This window comes from Cydia pomonella, chromosome 9 (assembly GCF_033807575.1).
Source record: "Cydia pomonella isolate Wapato2018A chromosome 9, ilCydPomo1, whole genome shotgun sequence".
NCBI lineage: Eukaryota > Metazoa > Arthropoda > Insecta > Lepidoptera > Tortricidae > Cydia > Cydia pomonella.
Genome location: NC_084711.1, coordinates 9752769 through 9774267, shown reverse-complemented (window position 1 = coordinate 9774267; position 21499 = coordinate 9752769). Strand labels below are relative to the sequence as shown.

The 21499-nt window shown below is 35.2% G+C and overlaps 1 protein-coding gene across 2 annotated transcripts in view; it reads right to left on the bottom strand.

Moving 5' to 3' along the window:
- The window catches only part of LOC133521300 (sterol O-acyltransferase 1-like), a 34889-nt gene extending 32503 nt beyond the window's left edge, over nucleotides 1-2386 (bottom strand). The window contains exons 1-3 of one of the 2 annotated variants that reach the window (XM_061856183.1): nucleotides 2213-2386; nucleotides 937-1181; nucleotides 82-233 (exon numbers count right to left, since the gene is read on the bottom strand). In XM_061856183.1, coding sequence (XP_061712167.1) covers nucleotides 82-233; nucleotides 937-1181 — 397 coding nt within the window. In that variant the 5' untranslated portion in view covers nucleotides 2213-2386. The other variant, XM_061856182.1, reaches the window with a different exon arrangement.
- Between the last annotated feature and the right edge of the window lie 19113 nt (nucleotides 2387-21499).

Sequence of the window (21499 nt, the reverse complement as noted above, 5' to 3'; positions counted from 1 at the left end):
GAGTAAAATTCGATCAGGAATCAGGTGGATCGTACACTCTTCTGATATTGACGGGGGGTTAAATAAAGTTTTATTACCTACCAGTATGATTTTTGAATAATCTTGCTCCGGCAGTATAGAGCAGTAGTCCCGGGTAGAAGGACAGAGCGATAGAAAACTCGAAGAGCCAGAGTTTAGCACCGCGGCCGATGTCACCAAAACCGTATTTCACTGTACTTGTCCCTATATTTATCCTGCGAAATTATGTATTAAAATAAGCAACGGTTCTACCACGCACATAAAACGGAATTCACTACATCCAGTAAAAAAAACTTTGGGTCATCGCAAGATAAACAGTGAACTTAGTTGTAACCATTCTAGCCGATTAATTGCTGCATCTCTTCATAAATCATTCATTTTATAAAAGTAAGTGAATAATTGCAGTTACCACAGTTGTTGTACCAATCATTTAGTAGTATATTTGAGATCAATATCAATAAGAATATAAGAATTATATGTTTGAAAATGTTATTTTCAACACAATTATACTGCCAGACTTCGCTTAGAGTTTAAACCTGGTGTTTACAGTGCCTTGAAATGCATGAGCATTGGTTCATTTTCAAACAAAGATTTCATAATGTTTACATTAAATTACATTCGTGTTATTCAGCAAAATACATATATTTGCGTTCAAGGTACCTATTGAATGTGGCAAATCATTTTTTTTTCGCCTCGCTTTATATCATAGTATTTATGACATATAAATTGCCAAGGTTCACGACTTATCGTGCCATGTGATGTATGACCAAATTATCGTGTCCACGCTGAAGTTTTTTGTAAACTAGTCCGCCAGACAGCTTAGTGGGCAATGATAGTAGTAATCTAAACAGCTATGCTAGTCACGTACTAATTTCTAATACGGTACGCGCAACGGCGAGCGACTCGACGCAGACTTACTTGCCACGTTCCACGAGGTCGTAGATGGCTGTGTCAAATAACAGCACCAAAAGTATCACAACAAAAATGTGATATATAGCTCTTATATGAGGAGAAGTCTTTATAAGAAATGTTAGGGGAGATTCTCTGTGCTTGAACTCCGGATCCTGTATGTTTTCGTACTGATGTTCGATAATTCCATTTGGTTTCGATTCTCGTGAGCGATGTCGTATGTAATTTTCTTCTGCCATTTTTTCCAGGTACATCTGAAAACGGAAATGTTAGGTTAATATTGAATCAAAGCTAGCTTATAGTCAATACAGGTAACTTTAAATACCCACGTTACAAGAAAAATGCCAAAACATAAATACAATAGATGAAAAGGATATCAAACAGGACAACAACAAACTTAGCCATATGGTGTTTTTGTAAGACTTTGAAAGGTTTATTTTTAGACCCATTCAATAATACCCTTACACTCAAATATGTTTTCCAGGTTGACTTTTTGTAGTTTATTAGAATTTCCAATTCAAATAATATTATTATTTTGAGTGCGCGCGTACCCGATGTCCTAATTGAACCAAATAATATAATCGTAGATGATAATAGCATTAGAACTATTTACTAGTTAGTATGATAAGTCGAAGTAACCTTTCACACACGATAAACATGTCTGGGTTAGGCGTAATTATTATATTCGTCACTATTACGTATGTATGTAAAACTACAAAATATTGCTTTTAATTAAACTACATAACGGATTTTTAAATTAATTAGTCATACAACTCTACCTCACTTCGATTTTTCTACACAAAACTCTTTGTAATACTACACTGTCTAAAATGCGCGCCAAGAAAGTTTTGTGAAAAGTGGAAATGATGAAACAAACGAGAATCGTAAAACCGCTATTTAACGAATTACCTGTACTTAACAACATAAAAATGCAATAAATGTACAGCTCTCCCTGATTTAGTACTTTTTTTCGTGACGGGACTTGAAAACCTATTGCAAGGCATTTTCCCCATTTAATGGGAAGCTATTTTAGATGGTTTATGGTATTTACACTATTTACCTCTTATGTTAAAGTATAGATGTAGTTCTGAAACGCGAGGACCGTACACATAAGGTGAGATGGGGGTAAGAACATAGTTTATTTTGCTCGAGGCAAAACGAACTCTGATAATTCCATAGAGTGTTCTTCTTGCCCCGGTGTTCGTCTTAGCGCATCTCACGTTTATTTTATATAAAAAACGTTTGTTTAAAAAATGACATTATTAAATTAAGATATTTAACTTACATTTATATCGCACTATAGAAAGTTACGCTCACTTATTTTCGTAGTTAATCGTCAACCGTGCAGCCTCGAGCTTTCGATTTAAATTACTGCGATGCACTATAAGTAATCACTAGTAAACAGCAAATGCACCCGCGTGTGACCCATGTCTCAGTGTTTACTACACCACTTAATCATTAATAGGTACAATGTTAGCACAGTATTTTTTTTATCACTAATTCGAAATGGACGAGAAGTCAATGACAATTAATCGGGTTGATAATTCTTATCACAGTTTTAGCGATTGATTATTTTTTCATTGTTATGCAATAATAGAAATTGAATGATTGATAATAAGTGTTTTTGTCATCGTCAACCGTATTATCTACTTCTTCTTTTCATCCTGTTACCCCCTGCTGGGGTGTAGGGCTTGAACCATTTTCTTCCACTGACTCCGGTCCTGGGCAGCTTGGGTAACCTCCTCCCACCCCATCCCCAATAGACCCAACTCTTGCTCCACGGAACGGCGCCAAGTAGATTTAGGGCGACCATGTTTCGGTTTACACCGTATTATACGGAATGTTTTTTTTTTAAATCCACTAAATTCGTCAAGTGGCAAGGTATGTGTGTACATTTTCGAATACGTAACGGGTGGCTATTTTTTATTTATTAAGTACGTGATTTATACAAAATATGTTACGTATCAATACAAAATATCACTCGCTTTTGTAAAAGGTCGTTATAACCTTTGAAACTCATAAGATATTAATGTCGGGTCGATTATTAATAGAACGAGATATTTACCTGCATTAATTATTCTTAATTTCTCATGCTTTGAAAGTGGCTCATTGCTTATGTTATATGAAGCGAGTTGAAAGTGATACGTTGCGGTTCTAGGGAATATAAAAAAATAAAAAATAAATATATTTTCTTATTTACGATTAGCAACATAGTTTCGCTCAGTTGTTCAGTAAAAAGTACCTTAAAAATAGCATTAGCATATACTCGTACTTTCTCATGTTTTGTAAAATACTCATATATTTTGCTTGCCTCATTCGATACCCTCTGAGGATACCCTAGTTCAAAATCGTATTAATTACGAAGAAAAATCGTAATTATTACGATAGTGTCGTAATTAGTAGGTACCATAATGCACAAACATAGAGTAACATAGAAACATAGAGTATGTTAGTATAAATTGATCAATAACATAGAGTTGTTATTACAACCAATTTTTTTCAAAATATAGAGTAGGTATTTAAGTTGGGTGAAAACACCCATTTTTGACTTGTTAGCGCTCTCACCCCGGTTGAGCGCCAAAATACCTCGTCAGATGGGCGTGTTAATCCTGACAAGGTATCGCTAGAATTTCGTACCCGAAGGATGACAATCAGAACCCAAGACGCTCTCTGGTCCGTCTATATTTCTTGCTTAACAGTCGAAAAATGTATACGTAAAGGATGACTCACAATAGAACTGCCCGGATCGGGGCCGAGGCTTCCGACACGTTCGTTTTCTCGGTGATCACGTAATGCTATCTATAGAAAACTGAAGTGAAGTGAAGAAACCCGGACCGTTGTAACGTGACCCATCCTTAATGCCCTTTTGGTTCTTGTACTGTAATAATATTTGAAGTACTTGCATTTATGAATGTCAAAGCTACTGAAAATCAGAGAAAAACCGACGGAAATTCCTAGTTTATTAAGTAAACTTACTTGTACATCCATATGCAACTCGTTTAGCCATCTACCGTAAATAAATGTAGCGCTGCAGTATTTCTGGCAGTCAAAAAATTAAGCGATTTTTACGTTGGTGGTACTTATGTAGGTATGTTTACTCGTACTAGCCTATTTTTACGGTTCCGTACCCAAAGGGTAAAACGGGACCCTATAACTAAGATTCCGCTGTCCGTCCGTCCGTCCGTCTGTCAACAACTAATAACAAATATTAATGAGTACGAAACCCTCGGTGGGCGAGGCCGACTCGCACTTGTCCGATTTTTTTAGATTCTAGCTGTAAAAAAGGAGAATCAGAGTATTAAATTATTTACGCTTAAACGGAAATGCATTGTGGAACGGGGTCGTCCTGGCCGCCTTTTGTCATGTTTATCGGAATGGATCTTAAAATATTAAATAGGTCCCAATAAACTAAAGTATATCCTATATTATTATACTAAGTGCTTTAAAAGTAAATTTTGCTACCCGATTCCTAAACCGATATTTTATTAATAAAAGTCCTTACAGCCAGTATATATGTAGTTACATATAGTCTCGGATGATAAAGCCCAGGTTTAAGTACATGCTATTACTTTTACACAGATTTATTGAGGGTCGTCTTAAGGTAAGTACCTAAGCTCCTCAGTAATGGCAAGTGATAATTCATTTTATAGTTTACGCTATTTCACTAGAATTAGGTTTGAGCTTTGTCGTAGAGTTGTCACTTTGTATGCCGCTAAAGGTCAGCAGCGCCTGTCACCATGCCTGTCACGTTCTAACAGGTATGTAAGTGCGAAAGTGACAGGCACAAATGATAAAAATGCAACCATGCTGCCACCGCAGGTTGCACAGGACTTCGGTATTTCCAACGGTGTATATTCAATTTAAATTGCGCTTTGCTTTGTGAGCGTTTCATATTTACGAGAGGAACCCATCAAGTAGCTCCAACTTTCTATTGATGTTTAACGACACAACAAAGTTGCATTAACACTTTGACCTGCCCCATGAATTGTTAATGAATAACCTAGTGATAATATATTGATAGCATTAATGTTGCAATTATAAGTAAAAAAAAGTTTGAAAAACAATTTACCTCAAATAAATATGGCGATAACCCAACGAAAGTTGAGCAGTTCGGAAAAGTACCTATAATTAATTGCCGATCGTGACAGTTCATATCGCACCCAGATATCACAATATCCAGGAGATAAATAACCAGAATAGGTAGCGATCGTAATAAAAGTGTCGAAGTTATAGCTGATACAGCTTTACGATTTTTTTTACGTCTGTTTATCATCGTATATGGAAGATCCGATAACAACGACAGAGTGTGCAATATGTGTATATTTATTCCTTTCAATCATATACTTTATGACACCTAATAAAATATAGCAGTCTGTGCCTGAGGGATCCGTAGGCACGTAAAGCTTAGGGCGCCGTTGGTTTTTTTTTGAATTATGGTGTTCTTGTTTCAAAATACTTAGGCTGAATAACTTTGCATAATAATACCGGATATAGATGGCGTTTGGTGTTCACTAAGCGGATAAAGCCTCTGCCGATGCTCGTGGCCTTTGGCATTCATGCCAATCGCCGCTGAAGCATGTGCTCGATTCTGACGACACATAAGTTTATCCCCTAAGCGAAGTGTTCGGTGTGGCTTCTTTACATATTAGATGCGTTTTCACGACACATTTATATGGCAAAAAGTATGGAAACAAGTTTATATCTTTAATAGAACCGACTCCATAAAACAGTTTGAAATGCCTCTAGGTACTATTATTTGGGTGTTTTCGGAAATAAATATTTGGTGTACTTTTTTACCATCAAATAGTGGATTAAAGTGTACTACATTTATACAAAAGTTGTAAAGTGACTTATTATCTGAGTATTAATGGCAAAAAAATATGATTAAATGGTACTTAAAAGAAAAAAAAAATAATGTAGAAAAACTAAAGAGAAGTAACTGATTTTTGAGTGTCCCATGCACACTTTGCAAATTTTGGCCAGTCAAGAATTATATATCTGTCTCATTCTAGCCTCGAACCTGGTTGTTTTGTGATATGGTCGCATTAGCCGAAATCAATTTAAAAGCTTATTTTTTAGCATCTAAAGTAAGAAAATGTACTAAAGTTTAATTTATTTTTGTCCTTCAATATAGAATGTAGTGGAAATTTCCACCAACGTCACGCAGTTTTTACCAACTTAGTACCAAAAATACACTAATATATCAAACGCTCTCATTAAAACCCTTAATTGTCCACCACCAAACTACTTAAAAATCTCATAAAAAGATGAATAAAATTGTGTTCAAAATTTTATTTGAAACTATACTTACTTTACTTTATAAAAAAGGCATTTTACTGTAATACAATAAAAATAATTTTAGTGCTTTGGAAAATTTTCTTCTATAAGGGTTGTGAGGGTTTATATCGAGAACATTTATTTGAATTTTTGAGTGACGCACTTGAAAACTGCGTAGAAAGACATTGTGACAGACAAATCTCACTTGTTGTCAAATAAAAAACGAAACTATAAAACTTAAATTCTAGATCTAAAAATAAATAATACTACCTAATTTTAAATTAAAAAAAATCTTACTGCTATCTTTTGCTACACAATATAAAATTCACGCGTACGAAGTCACGGGCAACAACTAGTTTTGCATGTCTTGGCAAATAAGCAGACATCGGATTCTAAGGGTCAAATTTATGGATATTTTGATAAATAACGTATTCTATTTGTTAATATTATTTCAGGGTTCATAATAAAGTTAGTACAAAGCATATGGTTAAAAAAAAACGATGATAAGTGTAACTTCAGAAATCCATTTAAAATAAAGAAGAACAGAATTGTTATTATTTTGTGTTATACTTTAATGTTGTATACTGATTTAAACTTTCACGATTTTTACACATTATTAACTAATACAAACGGGACTTAATCGCGTATTAAGTTTTAAATTTACCTCTGACGTTTCGAGGACGGCGTTGTCCCCGGGTCTCGTGGTCGGAGGTAAATTTAAAATTTAATACGCGATTAAGTTCCGTTTGTGTTACTTTAATGTTGTACTTTCAAATTTCTTCAAGTAAAATTTGAAGCGGTCCCTAGTACCTATAAGAGAGAAGAATCGATAATTGAGTCTATCGATATAGGAACTGTATATTACCTGTCATTAAATTTTGTCCTCTAGAATCCGATGTCTGCATGCAAATAAGACACCTACAAGGTGTAGGAAGAAACCTAAGTACTATTAATTTTGAAGATACAGTATAAAATAGTACTACCTATTACCGTTTGTCTGGACCACAGTAGGTCGGGCTTCACTAGCTATTTCTATATTGCTTGCGACTTACAATTGTTTGTGTCCCTAAATGTATATAAACCTTGTTCCTATAATCTAGCATTTTCAACATTACAAGTGTTTTAAATTATGAAATTTGGGAATAAAAAAAATGTATAAACATTACAGTGGAATCCATTATTATGACTCCGCTTATATTGACCAACCGCTTAATATGACGTAATTATTATGCGAAGTTTGGTTTTCATATGAAATTCCTTGTAACAAAATCGGATATGATTTCGCTTATCCGATAAATCCCTTACCTATGACCTATTTATCCCATTTTTATGAAATACATTCGCTGGTTTTTGTGGCAGTCCCCCCCATTTTTCCATGCGAGGATGCTTGGTGCGCCTGCGGGCTTGGCGTATAAGTTGTTTTAGTTTTAATTCTACGTGTAAGTGTCAATTTGATAATTGGTACAAAATTAATAAAAGTCATGAGAGATGTCTCATAAAGGAATTTCAGATAATTTAGAAAACTTAATATAAATAAGAAGTTGATGAACTACGTTTTATATGATACCCGCTTAGTATGACGTATTTTACCTTCCCTTTCATGTCATTATTAACGGCACAAATCATGGGACATTTAAAAGAAAATTTGGAGTATTTTTTAATATTTTTTAATTTAATATACTCATATTCACCGACATCCGTTAAATTTTCTACCGCTTTGTGCTTTAAAAGTTGAATGTCCAATTCGTCCTCTATGTTTTCTATGTATTTATTGAATGTTACTGCAATTGGTTTCAATATTATTAACCAATTAAAACTATAGTTTTTTGCTCCAGTCATGGGATGTATGGCACCATTAATTTTCAAACTAACAAATATAAAAAAAAAACGCAAGCAGCTCTTTGGGTCTTGTTTATGGTAAAATGTTGCCAGCGATTAAAAACTGATGGTAAATACTTGTTTTACAGGATTTGTCTATACCATCCCATTACTGGTGCCAGTTCCATTATAGGGGTGTTTACTATATATACGGAGTAGGTACAAAAGTTTTACCTTGTTGGGATCTACTAAATCGCGTGAAAGAGCGTTCGTTTAAAATTAAATAAGTACATATTGTTTAGCCATTTAGGGTTCAAGCTAATTTGGTTGTTTATACTTACGGTATTAAACAATCAAATTAGCTTGAACACTAAATGGTTCAACAATTAAAAACCGTGACTGTACCTACATTACATACAACAGGAGTTAACAGGACCTAATCAGAGGGCCTGCCGCGAAAATCACGATTAGGCCCTTTAGTAACTTAATTACTCGCTTCTCAACTAAATTACTAACGTAGTCTGAACGAGCCCTTAGGCTCTAGTTCTAGTATGTGGTTCAATAAATTCGATGAAGGAACTTAAATAAAAAGGATAGGTAAATAAAATAGTTTCCGCGACTTGTTTTGCTTCAGATTTATTAAGTATTATTAAGTTTTGTTGCTATGTGTTTGTATTAGTTTATTTTAGACCACAAGAGTACGGCATTTCTTTCGGCCGAGGGAGCGCGGAGCAGGGCGGTTGCCCTCGCAGCCAGCCCCCAAGCACTTTAAGTTGCTGCTCCACGGCCTGCTTGGCTGTCCCACCAGCGCTCGAGTACTGCTCCATGCTTGATTCCCACGAGAGCAAGGAGGCCAGCTCTTTCTCTGTACCGAATTCTGGACTGAAAATTAAGATACAATATTATTTCGTAAAATATAGCTAATTGAGCAAGTACTTAAAGGCCCGTGGGGTTGGGGTATAGTAGAGCCCAGATCACGGGCGTTGCGTTGGTTCAAGACCAAAGGTATAAATGTTAGTATTAATACAGACAGTGACGAGGATGAGTAATTATGTGGTTGTACACCGATCATTTCTCGTCAATAACTTTTACTGGTTACATTTTGTTCAAGTAACCAGGAAAAATATATTAGCTCAATAGTTACACGATAACAACTAAAAAACCGGGCAAGTGCGAGTCGGACTCGTCCACCAAGGGTTCCGTACTTTTTAGTATTTCTTGTTATAGCGGCAATAGAAATACATCATCTGTGAAAATTTCAGCTGTCTATGGTCTATCTATCACGGTTCATGAGATACAGCCTGGTGACAGACGGACAGCGGAGTCTTAGTAATAGGGTCCCATTATACCCTTTGGGCAGTTCCGCATGTTTGTGAAGCAGTTAGGTTTCAAGGTACATTTTTCAAAATGTGAGTAGAAAGCCGGTTGCGGCGATTTTGTGACAGCACGGCGGAGGATATTCGGCTCGCAATTTTATTGATTAAAAATCAAAGTTTTGGTGAAGTTGCTATTTAATTGTTATGTGCAGTTAAATGAATCTTCAACATTTTTACGGCAGTCCACATAAGTAAACACATTTGTATTACAATTATTTCTTTGATTAAACTTTGTGACATATTCGGAACACTATGCATTAATGGCTTTTTTAACTAAGACAAATGTGGCATATCATGCAGTCTGGTTATTTACTACTTGTTTTCATATTTGGAACTGTATGCAGTATGATGCATTTGAAGTAGTTTAGGGTTTCGTAGTTATAAATAATAATATGTATTGCATCGATTGAAATTTATGTTTACTTTATTGCTGAGAAATTTTGTGGTCTTAAATTATTTTTATTTTTTTTAAACTACTAGCTTAAAGTAGCTACTGTATGTAATTGCATGATTTGTATAGTAATCTAAATTGTATTTTTTTTCTTATTTAATGCATGTTAATTATAAGATGTAATGTTTTGAAAAGATGTGTCCCGCCGAGTTTCTTGCTGGTCCATATTGGGGTTAAACCCGGTGTAGCTTTATTTGACGTTCATAAGCGCATTGTAATATCAGTAATATGCCTACTTGAATAATAAACTATCTTTATCTTTATCTTACTAAAAAAATTCGCCAAACTGTGACAGTTTATTGGCGAAATTGGCTGTAAGGTAAATGTACTAATGCTCGACGCTCTAACTAATGCCCACTAGGTAACATTGCGGTCACCTCTATTGTTAGTGGCTTAGCATTCAAGATGCGTCGTATTGAATTACCCCCAATCGAAGTAGCTAAAGATGGTTTTAACCATTGGCCAGAATGCATACAAAAGCGGGCTTCATAGAAAGTAATGTGCCAAAAGAATAAATGTTTCTTGTACAAAGATCTTATTTCTTTTGGATGAAAATGTTGATTAAGAATGTACTGCTGTACTGCATATTGTTACATACAGTACAGCAGTACAAGTTACATACAAGCGTAACACATCTGCGGGCTTAGCCAAACGAAACTTAAATAATGTACGAAAATAGTCACGTGGCATTTGGTTCGTATCTGTCATTCCGACATTGGCAATTGTCGATAAGTTATTGTCATATTACTCGTAGCTATGGCCCAACGTAACAGCATTTCTAATTGGTGGTTGCCGTGCAGGGTTGATAGGCCACGCTTTACGAGAGGCGAGCTCTCGGCCTTCGATTTTCTCGTTAAAGACCGTAGAAATTACGAAGTAATATTTATAGCTTTTATTAAAAAAACAGTTTGAACGTGTTTTGTGAATCGCACGAGAATACGATATACAATTTAAATAGGTAATTAATTTTCCTGTGTAACAAAGGGTGTATGCGTGATGGGGCATGGCATGGGTTGAGTAACCTGCGAAATGTTTGGGAAGACGGCGCCATTATTGTACCTACACACATTTTGGATGCAATCATTAATTTCGATCCTAATCAAACACGCTAACAGTCCGAATCCGGCATGATTGTTGAAAAACAATTCTCTATGTGACCTTGGAAATTTTAAGTTATTTACATCTCAGTTTTTAATTGGAGATTAACGGTGTGTCAAAATAAGCGCTAATTTGTCTTGGATCTTGTAGTCCGTATCGTTTTATAATCTATAGAAAATAAATCGACTCTCCGTGAAGTAGTTTATAATACTAATGCTATCTTATTATGGTCGTCACCAGCAGTTTGAGTTCACTGAATGGTATAAGGGCAAATGCACGAACTACTTAAATAAGGGAACTCCAATCATGAAATGTGGGTGCGTATATAAAATTTGAGGGGTTTCCTAGATTTTCACCGATCTAGGACCAAGTGACCCTTTCAAAGAAATCGGTCCACCCTGTCTTGGAGAAATCGGGGAAGATAAGGGTAGGGTACATAAAAAGCGATCCGGCCGATTTGAAAACGTCCTCCCTCAAAAGGAGGAGTTTAAAAATAAAAAGACATTCCAGTTAAAAGTCATAAATAACACTCGTAAATGGAGTTTCACAAAGGCCCTAGAGGGAGAATTAGAATTAGAGACTCCAATTTCTACAAAATAGCCAATGTTACATTTGGGAAACCGTGAAATCTAATTTAACCGTATGATACACACGCAATAATATCATTACAGATCGTGTCATTCACGACGACGCGTGCCTTGAGTCGTATTGTCAAGTTATTAAAGGTTAGATTTGACTAACCTGCGCGGCATCGTGGATGAGACGAACTATAGCTAGCTACGAGTAGTTCGGGTTTTGTACCAAAAAGATATAAAAGGAACCCTTATAGTGCAACTCTGTCCGTCCGTTTGTCTGTCTGTCTGTCTGTCACATCGCTAAATATCTCGAGAACCACTTAAGCTATCGATTTGAAATTTGGAATAGTGATGAACAACGTTTACCCAGACACATTGACTGTATTTTTTTAATTATATTTATTAACTATAGAAAATATCCAATGTGAAGAGGGGGCAAAATTTCAATGTCTAGTGACTAGGTCAAGTGGGGTATCATTTGAAAGTGCTCAAATTTACATTCAAATTTTATTATACATAGTGAAAGAAATATTTTATTTATAAAGGAAAATGTGAAAAAAAATACCATTCCCACCCTCCCCTTATCTCCGAAGTTTATAGAAGAATAACTATGAAGTTGTTACATACTCGTAATATTAACATTACTATAATTTTTACAGATCTTGATAACTTTAAAAAACATTTCCGAACCCAGTTTGCAATTTAACCAACTTTACGAGTGTTTTATTAAAAAATAAAATTTCTATGAAATTACAATAAAGACACCTTTTTAGGGTTCCGTAGCCAAATTGGCAAAAAACGGAACCCTTATGGATTCGTCATGTCCGTTTATGTCACAGCCACTTTTTTCCGAAACTATAAGAAATATACTGTTCAAACTCGGTAAGTAGATGTATTCTTTGAACCGCATTAAGATTTTCACACAGATTTTCAATAGAAAAAAAAAACAATAAATTTTGCGGGTCCCCATACTTAGAACTCAAAAAAAATTTTTTCATCAAACCAATACGTGTGTAATCTATGGATAGGCCTTCAAAAAAAATGATATTGAGGTTTTTAACATAATTTTTTTTCTAAACTGAATAGTTTTCGCGAGAGACACTTCCAAAATAGTAAAATGTGTGCCCCCCCCTGTAACTTCTAAAATAAGAGAATGATAAAACTAAAAAAAATATATGATGTACATTACCATGCAAACTTCCACCGAAAATTGGTTTGAACGAGATCTAATAAGTGGTTTTTTTAATACTTCATAAAATTAAAAAAGAAAAAAAAAAAACATTAAACCCATACGTGTGGGGTATCTATGGATAGGTCTGCCAATGTCGAAATGATATTGAGGTTTCTAATATCAGTTTTTTCTAAACTGAATAGTTTGCGCGAGAGGAAGTTCCAAAGTGGTAAAATGTGTGCCCCCCCCCCCCCCTGTAACTCCTAAAATAACAGAATGATGATCCTAAAAAAAATATATGATTATACATTACCATGGAAACTTCCCTTAGTTTTTTTTTCAATACGTCATAAATGGTACAGAACCCTTCATGGGCGAGTCCGACTCGCACTCGGCCGCTTTTTATTTAAATAAAAGAACAATTTATGAAATCGGTTCATTCTTTTTATATTTTATCATAGAGGTATGCAGGTATGTTGTTTTTTTGAGGATAATTTCCTCAAAAAACAACATACCTGCATTACATTACGCAATATACTTAGTATACTTAGGTACTTCAAAACCCCTAGTGTACATTTATTCGATAGCATGACGTGACGTACGCGTTTGCGTTAAGTCTCATTTTGTATGGGATTTAGAAACAGCGCGCCAACCGGGACGTTTCAGAAACTCAAAATCCCATACAAAATGAGACTTAACCCAAACGCATACGTCACGTTTCGCTATCGAATAAATTTACACTTAGTTACACGAGATAATTCGACGTTTGTACACAACCCTCGGTGCAAGTGTTGAACACACTGTAAAATAAAATGTCAGTTGGGTTCAGAATACCTATATGTATGCACGGCGAGAAGATGCACTCAACTGTATCTAGTGCAGGCTCTACATATTAACTGGTCACTGAGCATTCTTGTTTAATGCATCCACTCTTAGCCTTTTCCTTACACATCTTATAGGAAGCCGTTAAATGAATTGGAAATAAACAACATAGAAATGCGATAGATTTTTATTAAATTTAAAAAATATTTGCTCTTTACACACAAATATCTGATTAGGTATCTACCCAACGTCAAATACGTTGTTCAAATGGGAGGGATAGAAATTGTAGCAAAGAAACATTTCAATAAATTTCCTGCAGAAGTTATCAGTCAATTGTGTAATTCGGTTTCAAGAGCCATAAGTCAAAATATTTAGTACTTCAGAAATATATGGCATGAAGATGACAATAACTTTAACTCTATTGGGTTGTATGCTAATCGTGTAAGTAGTTTTGCGTGAATTAAATATTCCCAAGCGAATGGTTAATATACGTATTCCCTACGCATTGAATCGAAACGATGGTTACAGATCATTTACCTACTAGATGAAGCATCCTTATTTTTAAATTATACATGCGATAGTAACGCTGTCTTTTTGTGTGTTACCTCTTCACGCTTAAACCGCTCAACCGATTTGATACTATTTGGTATGGAGATAATTTGAGGCTTGGCAAAGTACAAGGATACTTTTTATCAATCATTATCATCATTCCACGCATCATCATTACTAAGATTTATAACTTTTTATTTTGTCTGCCTTCTGGGTTACCTAAAGGATAACGCGTAAGTTTCTTTTTTTACAGTAAATTGTAACCTGACTGAATATTGTCCATTTCCTAAAATATCTCATTATATATTCTATTAGTAAGAGAGTTAATAAAAACTTAGGGTAGGCAACGGATGCATCTAATAGGTGTGGTTTACATCGTTGTATTTTTCAAGATAAGGGCGTCTATGTATGCTAGTCGCACGTTTTTATAGTGCGTAGTCTGTCTTGGTAACAAATAGGTACGAGTAAACGAGTGGATGTATATATGGTGAGTGTGAGTTCTCGTAAATGATTCATAACGCGGAGTCTGTGGGTGCTGATATATTCCTGTAGTTGCCGCCGGAATACCAATATTTTTTTCGGTAAAATCTCAATGTGACATAGAAAATGCCTACTTTTTGATTAAAAAAGTACTATACATATCTATCCAAAGCATTAAACCGTGACAAAAAACACTTCATTGGTGAGATACTTATAAAGCAATATTGTACAGGTTTCCTAAAAGATTCTAAGCTGGCAGGACGACTGACACCTTCATCAGCAATGCGTAGTCAAGGTGCCAATAGTTTTTCTCTGTCGCACTAATATGAAAGAGTGATAGAGATGACTACGCTACGCTATGGAGCGTAAACGGTTGGCACGTTGGCTAGGCACCCTGGCCGGAAAAGAGGACAACAACGGGAGTGGTGGAGATTAAAGGGAGAGGCCTTTGCTCAGCAGTGGGACACTATTACATAACAGGCTTATTAATTAGTAATACAGTTTTTTGTGCAGTGTGTTCGGCCCATATACAGGCACGTATTTAGAAGAGAAATAGGTGGTAAATTTGAAAAATGTCGGCGTAAAGGATCTATGCCCCATATTAACTTTGAATTTCACGCTTATTTGTAATGATAAAGTTTGTTCAAAAAGTAACGAGTTATTAAAGTCACGACTGATCTAATTGCTGACGAAACACCAATTTCAAATATACGCAAATACATGAGAACAATCCGTTTATATTAACAGTAACGTCCGTCCGTTCGTTATTAATATAGCCCGAGACCCGATGGTCCCTATATTTCAATATCCAACTGCTAAAATATGCATCAATCGTTGTTCAATTATTCTCTACATTTCAATTCGCGTTATGAGACAAAATAATAGGATTCATTTATACTACTGAATTCGTTACCTATTCTAAATATTTTCACTATTAAGTAGAAACAAATATTATCACTATTTCGAACTGTATTCGACCTATTACAAACATTTAAAACATTTATTTTTCAGTGGTATGAAAGTTTTCGTGAATAGGTTAGTATCAATCAGTCAGGCAAACTATCTCTGGCTCTGAAAATAATAAAAACTCGACTACCAATCAAGGGGACGGGGAACATATAAGTCATATGTATATTAGTACAGTCCAGCACTTAAATACTAAACGATTTTTTTCTTATATATTTATTTTATTTTAGTAATGAATGTAGGACTACGTAGTACCTACTACTTACCTACTTATTCACTTTAAATAACTTGATTTATTGTATAATAATATTTCAGAAATATTAAGTAGGCAATACTGCTCTTCATTGTAATCGCAAACTGTTTATGTCTAGCTCGATGCTACCGTACTACAGTTCCAAGTAACGGACAAGGATTATTTATTATTGGGATTTTATTTCATATAATACCTTGTTTATATAGTACATAGTTAATTTTACTCTGTGGCTAAGATGCTGCTGTCATATTTAGCTATGTTTCGGTTAATTTTATATATATTTATATGTATGTTTATGAATGTCTATTTGTATTTCTTATATGTGTATGTTTATTCACTGTAATTGTGTGTGTGAATGTAGGCTTCATAACGGTTTAGCAATACCTACTTTTTCGATTAACTTCTCTATTTCCGCTACCCAAAGGTTCTCTGGAAGAGATCGCTTTTTAGCGATAAGACCGCCTGTTGTCTGCCTCTACATTTAATCAATTGAGGTGTGCCAATAAAGAGTATTCTATCTATCTTTCTATCTAATACCATATTTTCATGATCTCATTGAAAACATGCTTTTGTACTGCTCTTATCCAATGTAATAGGTAGTTGTTATGTGCAATGATGTAGAAAAACTAAGACACCTGTAATCACTGGTACAAATAAAAAAATCACTTTGTTGAACTTTCTCGAGTAGGAACTCATTCACTGTCGTCTATTTCGTCTTAATGCTTTACCGTTCAGAGTAAACTATTATAAACAAATGCCTAATATGTGGCAGATAGCACCATGAACCTTGGCCGCCTATTTTGAGTTCTATGACAAGTAGTTACGTGTAACGTGCAGGCGCGTGTGTGGTCATCCCTTCATCGCCGCATTAGATATATAATTTTCCTAACCCTTTAATTAATAAAAATAAAATAAATCATTACGTGCAGGCTGATTTTTCTAGCCAAAATGTTGGGAACATTTAGTCAATTGACTTCATTATTTTGAGGTTGATTTAATAAGTAATGCATATGTATTGGAAAGACAGAATATCCAATAAAAGAGGCAAGAGGAAGATTCAGAACGTATGGAGCACCATACGTTCCAGACTAGCAGTCTGTGTCTTGGAATTTATTTTACAAAAGGAAACAGATAACTAATAACACATCAATTTCCGATTTCAATAGTTTCAAATGTTTCGGTAACACTTGACTACATCGCTGTGATTGATTAGTTGTCAAGCGGACCCCAGGCTCCCATGAGCCGTGGCAAAATGCCGGGACAACGCGAGGAAGAAGAAGAAGAAGAAGCAAGATCTTCAAAGTAACGTTATGGTCGTGTATAGGTACATACATAGTTTCTATTGATAAAATTGCTCAATTGAAGTAGGAATGGGCCGGCCATTTCTGTCGCAGGGATGACAGCCGATGAGGTCAGTGGGGAACTGTTTTGAAAACTTCGGAAAACCAGATGGTCGAACGACATTAAAAGTATTAAAACAACGCCAGACCATCATAGAACTGCCGCATTCAGAACAAATTGAAATCCATGAAAGAGGCATAATGCCCAGCAGTGAATGCGTATATGCTGAGAAGAAAGGAACATATTTTCGGTAATTTGGTTGCGTAGATATCTGACGGCCTATATCTGTATCAGCCATGCTACTCGTAGAGGGCATTTATTTTGTCCCACTCGTGAGACCGATTTACGGAATATGTTTGCGCGTATTAGGGTCGGGGGCACCGATCTGGGATGAGAAATGGACGTGAAGGAGCTCTCGAATGTGAGCGGAATCACTTCACTTGAGAGGTTTTGTTTTGTTTGCCTTGCGCTCCAATTACGACTTACGATAAAAAATAAAGCGTAATATCTTATAGGGATTATTAATTTTTCGAAGTATTGTAAACAGGTAAATATTTACTTTCCAAAATTATCTTTTAGATTATTACCTACCTTAAACATTTTATTTGATTCAATTTTCCATCATAGATTTTATTAAAAACAAAATTTGCTAAATACCTACCTAACAAAATAGACTTATCCTACTTGAAGTACTTACCCATAATTTAACCGCATATATATGGATGGACTAAAGTCTGTGCACTGAAGGTTCCTAGCAGCAAAAAGGGAAAGGAATCATACGACATTTCGTACCTAATTTTTTTATGAACCTAAGAAACCTCACACACAGCTACAGGCGCTTACCGAGATATCCTAAATATTTAAACCGACATTTGTTTTGTTTGTGTGTGTCTTTTAAACATGTATTGTCTATTCGAACACGTCACAACTACATACAACAGGTGACTTACTTAAGTTTTTTACCTCTACATGCCTACCCAAATTAATATAGGACACAGTGTCTGTATTTTCCCTCCCCTCGTGTGCCTACGACAGTTTTTTCGCTTTTTCCATTACAACATGACAACATGATTAATCCTGAATAAATAAACTGTTTAAAAATACATCTAAATTTCAAGACGTCTTTGAGAACTTGTGGAATGTCTTTATAAAAGAGATCACGACGAGATTGCGAACATCCTGGTTTAAAATTTTGAAGTTTTTTATAAATACACAAATTCAGGTAAACTCTTTGTTAAAGTCGTTTTCTATGACTGAGCTCAACGAACAGTACATTACGATACAAGTACGAATAGTAGGAAATTCGCAATGAGTGGCGATATATTAAAGCACAACCAAAGGGAGTGTTTTAAATCGACACGAGTTGCGAATTACCTTTTTGCATGTGATTGTACAACGTTTTACAGTACATATATGGCCTTTTAAATTATTGACATACGCACGTCTAGTTACCGCAGTAGGGCGGTAAAGAAGCACCATATGTACTGTAAACGCCTATTGTAAAAACAGCAGCAATATTTACATAAGAATTACAATATTCTTATGTAAATATAAATTAGAAGCTTGGCACTACAAGAGATCTGATATCTTTTTGATAGTGCGAGCCTTATGGTCTCGTCTTGGCTACATTTTACATGAAAATGTTTTTGATGGGATACGAATTTGCTGTAGCCGTTTTGGTGGTTACACTGCAAATACAAATACAAAAGTAAGTGTGCGTAAACATGTGTATGTGTGGGTTTTTAGGGATGTGGACTGGTCAAATTTAATCATGTTATATATCGATAAGCGCTACACAGCGGAACGGAATAGTGACTTATTGAGGCTTCGATATCTGCACTATAAATAAACATCATAGATATGCTAATGAATAATAAATATTTTATAATATAATAAAATAACTCAAAACTTGCGGAAATCATATTTTATTAGTTATTTATGTATTTTTATTAAAATTTCAAACTTAGCCTTCGTTCGAACCTGTATCGTCACGATAAAATCGTTACCTGATAACCACGATAAAGATTCTAAAGGCGTTTTGGTTCATTTTAAGTATAATTAATCCTTTCAAGTGAAATTAATATTGTAAGAAATGTCGATAGTTTATCGATATGACTTTACCGACATGGCCGCAGCAACCTGGTTACACATTTTCAATCGTACATAAAAACAAAGTGGTGACGGTGATAGCTGGCTTTCGCTACATCTATTGAATCACATATATCTATGGATTGTACGAGTGGTGGCACTTTCACACTTTGCCACTGCAAATGATGTGCTGAGCAGAGTTAGCTTAGGTGGACTCTAAATCATTGAGTTTTCACAAGCTCCAATTTATGTCATAAATATTTGTTAATTAATAACATTATGCATATTTACATTTTAAATCTTAACAAATTATATTAAATATGTATTAATGAAAAGGTAGATATAATAAATTCCATCAAAAACATAAATGTGTAAGTTCAATATTAAGAATATGCGTCGTTGTTGACTTCGCCGGCCAAAAATTAACATCTATATGGGTGCCTAGTTCTAGGTCACATGGGATGCAATTAAAGTTCAGGATTTGACTTGGCTAGTTAACTGTTTTGAAATACAACCAAATTACTACTAGACAAATGCCATTTATGACGGGGTGCCTAATCCTAAATAAAATAAAACCATGGAAACGAATTATATCGCGTATCTTCTTCTACCTAGCGATATCCCGACCTTTGTCAGGGTCCGCTTTCCTGCTTGCTTTCCTCAACTTTGCGCGATCCTGGGCGTCCTCTCGTGTGAGCCCGTTTACGCTCATATCCGCTTTCACGACATCGAGCCATCGCTTTTTAGGTCTGCCGTGGGGTCGGGGGCTGTCAAGTCTTCTTAAGAACGTTCGAACGTTCGGGCTGCTATTTTGGGTGGAGGATCCACCGCAGCCACAACGCCACTCTCGCCAGTAGAAGGGCGAGCACTTCATCAAGCCCCGGGCAGCCAAGTACAGTCGTCCACAATTGCGGCGCCCGCGTACACCACCGACGGCACAACCCAGGCGAAAGTACCTAACCGCAAAGTGGATAGGATCTTTGTGTGAATTTATAAAACCGAACCTGCGACCCATTTTAGTTAAGTTGTTTTTTTTATTTTAAATTAAATGTTTTTTTATTTTGCACGAATCTAGTCTACTCATTTCGCCCTTTTAGTTAGTAAACTAGATAGTAACCGTGACACTCCGTTCGTTCGTACGAGGTGTGTAGTCTTGTTTTTTTGTTGTAAGAAGAAGGGGGATTATATCGCTTATACTTAATATATTTATAATACATCCCGCCATTTCTCTTCTCGGGTCAGAGGTGTAGGGTTAGAGCGGGCATAGCTCTATATTTGCTTGAAAATAGTTTTAATTAATTTAGCCTCAATATTTATAGTTTTTATGGTTCATTATTTTTGTATTTTTGTACCGACATAGTATAAAAAAATATATATATTTCATGAGTAACTATTGTGGTAACCGAAGACAATATTAGGTCCTAAATAAATAAAAAATACAATTTATATATATTAATACAAGTATAAAAAAGTAAAATGGCGTCTGATCTTTAGAGAGGATGAGCAAGAGTGGAAGCAGTTACATATTTTTAGCTATGGGAATGCTAATAGCGATCGAATATAAAAGCATTGAGCCACTTACACAGAATAATAAAGCTCTGAAGGTGAGTTCGGGTACATTTTCAATAGTCTTTTTCAAGTTTCCCTCGATTATTGTAACACCGACTAAAATGTACCTACAGTAGATGTGGTCTGGCTTCAAGTTTTGACAGATTAGTGCTATGAATCGAAGCTGTACTTAATGATTGTATTAAGTATTTAAGGTCCCATAATTAATGGTATGATATTTTTACTGCTACTGTTCTACATCTTACCTCGCAGAAACCAACCAACCGACTATTGAATACCTACCCTGTAAATATTTAATATTCAGAAAAATTAAATAAATTCTGTACAATATGAAGTAATATGGTCTCCCTGTTTTCGCTTTGCAAACAACGAATCGGAAATTGAGTTCCGTTATGCTCCCGCTTGTTTACGGATTGAATTTTCATTTATGTCTCATTTATAATATTTTTAGGTAGGTACCCTGTTTTATTTAAATAAGAAAGTCATAGAATTTTTTTTTACGGTTTCGAAAGGTCGATATATTAAAAAAAAAACTTTTTTATATGCGACTTCTTAAAAATCTTCACATCTAGGAAATAAGCTAGAAAAGAGGCTCTTCGTTTTATATTTCCAATTTTCATTCTGTTGGGTGATAGGTATTAATACTAAACATAATTACTTTCTGGCTGGGTATGGTACTATCTATGTGTAAGGGTGTAACATAGGTCGTCTGGTGAGGTGCGAACAAAAATATAAGCA